This window comes from Brachionichthys hirsutus, chromosome 2 (assembly GCF_040956055.1).
Source record: "Brachionichthys hirsutus isolate HB-005 chromosome 2, CSIRO-AGI_Bhir_v1, whole genome shotgun sequence".
NCBI lineage: Eukaryota > Metazoa > Chordata > Actinopteri > Lophiiformes > Brachionichthyidae > Brachionichthys > Brachionichthys hirsutus.
In genome coordinates, this window is record NC_090898.1 from 473254 (window position 1) to 475000 (window position 1747).

The 1747-nt window shown below is 51.2% G+C and overlaps 1 protein-coding gene across 1 annotated transcript in view; it reads right to left on the reverse strand.

Annotated features, from left to right (window-relative positions):
* Nucleotides 1–798: 798 nt before the first annotated feature.
* LOC137901837 (ski oncogene-like) overlaps nucleotides 799–1747 on the reverse strand; it is a 95797-nt gene continuing 94848 nt past the window's right edge. Inside the window, 1 exon segment of the mRNA XM_068745884.1 lies at nucleotides 799–1386. Coding sequence (XP_068601985.1) covers nucleotides 1252–1386 — 135 coding nt within the window. The 3' untranslated portion in view covers nucleotides 799–1251.

The window sequence follows — 1747 nt, forward strand, 5'->3', positions numbered from 1 at the left end:
TCTATTGTAAAAAGTGACCAGAACAGAAAAGCAATTAAGTATTTGTACATTTAAAAACAACAACAGAAAGAGAGTGAGCATTAACACGATGTACATTCGGATTGTATTGTGCCGACGGTGTGAAGGCTTTCCAGAGACTCTGGAATAAAACCGGATCTGCAACCCGGGTCTGGATACGGAGGCGTATCTGGGTTCCTGAGCCGCTTCCGAGTCAAGACCGAGACAACAAGAGGAGAACCTGCTGCTCAAAAACCTTCCGGCCTCCCAGGCTGCTTTAACAAGGAGGGGGGGGGGGTCATTTATTTACAACAGTTTCATCGGGGAAAACAGAAACAAAATATTGTTTTATTAAAGATGCAAGAAAACAAAAATGCTTACGGGAGTTAAACTGGAGCTGTTATGCATGAGAGGACATTTTCAAAGTACGACTGAAGACAGTAATGGGAGTACAATGCAGTATTAACGGGAGTACAACGCAGTATTAACGGGAGTACAACGCAGTAGTAACGGGAGTACAATGCAGTATTAACAGTATTTTGTTATGACAAAGTGCAATTCATTATTGTAAAGTCGAGAATAACAACGCATATTTACATTTACACACGTTAACTTAATTCAAATGAACACTTTGTGTGGTTCTTGCCAAAGGTGTCGGTCCGGCCCACAAGGGCTTCAGACGGGAATGAAGACACGCCCATCAAAGCCTGAAACGGCCTCCCGTGTGTGTGTGTCATCGATCATCCGAAACAAGCGCTCACTTCGACGGGGACTTGAACCCAGCAGAACCCCCCCCCCCCCCCCCCTCAGTGGACTGCGATGGCTTCCTAAAAAGCAACAAATCCACAGTGGCGCTGTGGAAAGTTCATTTGTTTGGTCGTTTTTTTCTGTGTTTACCGTCTTAAATAGCTTATTTCCTCACGGCAGGGCCCGGCGGGGGGGCCCCGAACCTCCGGACACGCTCGATCAATAACTGCAGAACCTAGACAAGACGGTCCCGTTGCACCGTTTGGTTCCCAGCCGCCCGACGGGACGCCTGCTGTTCGAGCTGCGGACGTGCTTCATTCTCGAGGCCCGGTTTTGGGTTCTGTGAGGCTGGAAGGTCCGAGTCAGCGCTCTGTGCAGAACATTCTCGGAAGGGAACCAATCACGTGACTTCCAGGGCGTGCTTCAGGTCCTCGTATTGTCTCTGGGTTCTGACCCAGTCTGAGCTGTGGAGTGGGTCGATCTATCGGGGGGGGGGGGGGGGGGGGGTCAGATGAGTTGTTGCTGCAGCTCCTTCACCACCTTCTCCAGATGCTCCCGGGCCTCGCGCTCCTGCAGCAGGTCGGCCCGGAGCTGCTCGCGGTCGGCCTCGGCGTGCTGCAGCTTCATCTGGAGCTCCTCGATCTGGGAATCAGAGGGCAGAGCTGCGTCACACAGCAGAACCGGCCGGGCCCGGTCCAGGGTTCCCACCGCCACGGGCCCCATCATATCGTTCAAATTCACTCTTAATCGTTATATTTAGGGACGTCCCGATCCGATCACGAGCTCGCAGTCTGGATCGTTATTGTCATTACTTTAAATCAGATCTGGAGTTACGTTGCGGTGCAGAGTGATGCATGACATCACTTCCTGTGATGCTATTGGGTGAACACTGGCTAAACACATTAGCAGCTTGAAGCTAGTAGCGCGAGTACGTCTGCTGGGTGGAGGTACAGTAGTCCCTCATTTTCTGTGGGATTTTCTGAGCATTGCTGCTGTCGTTCTT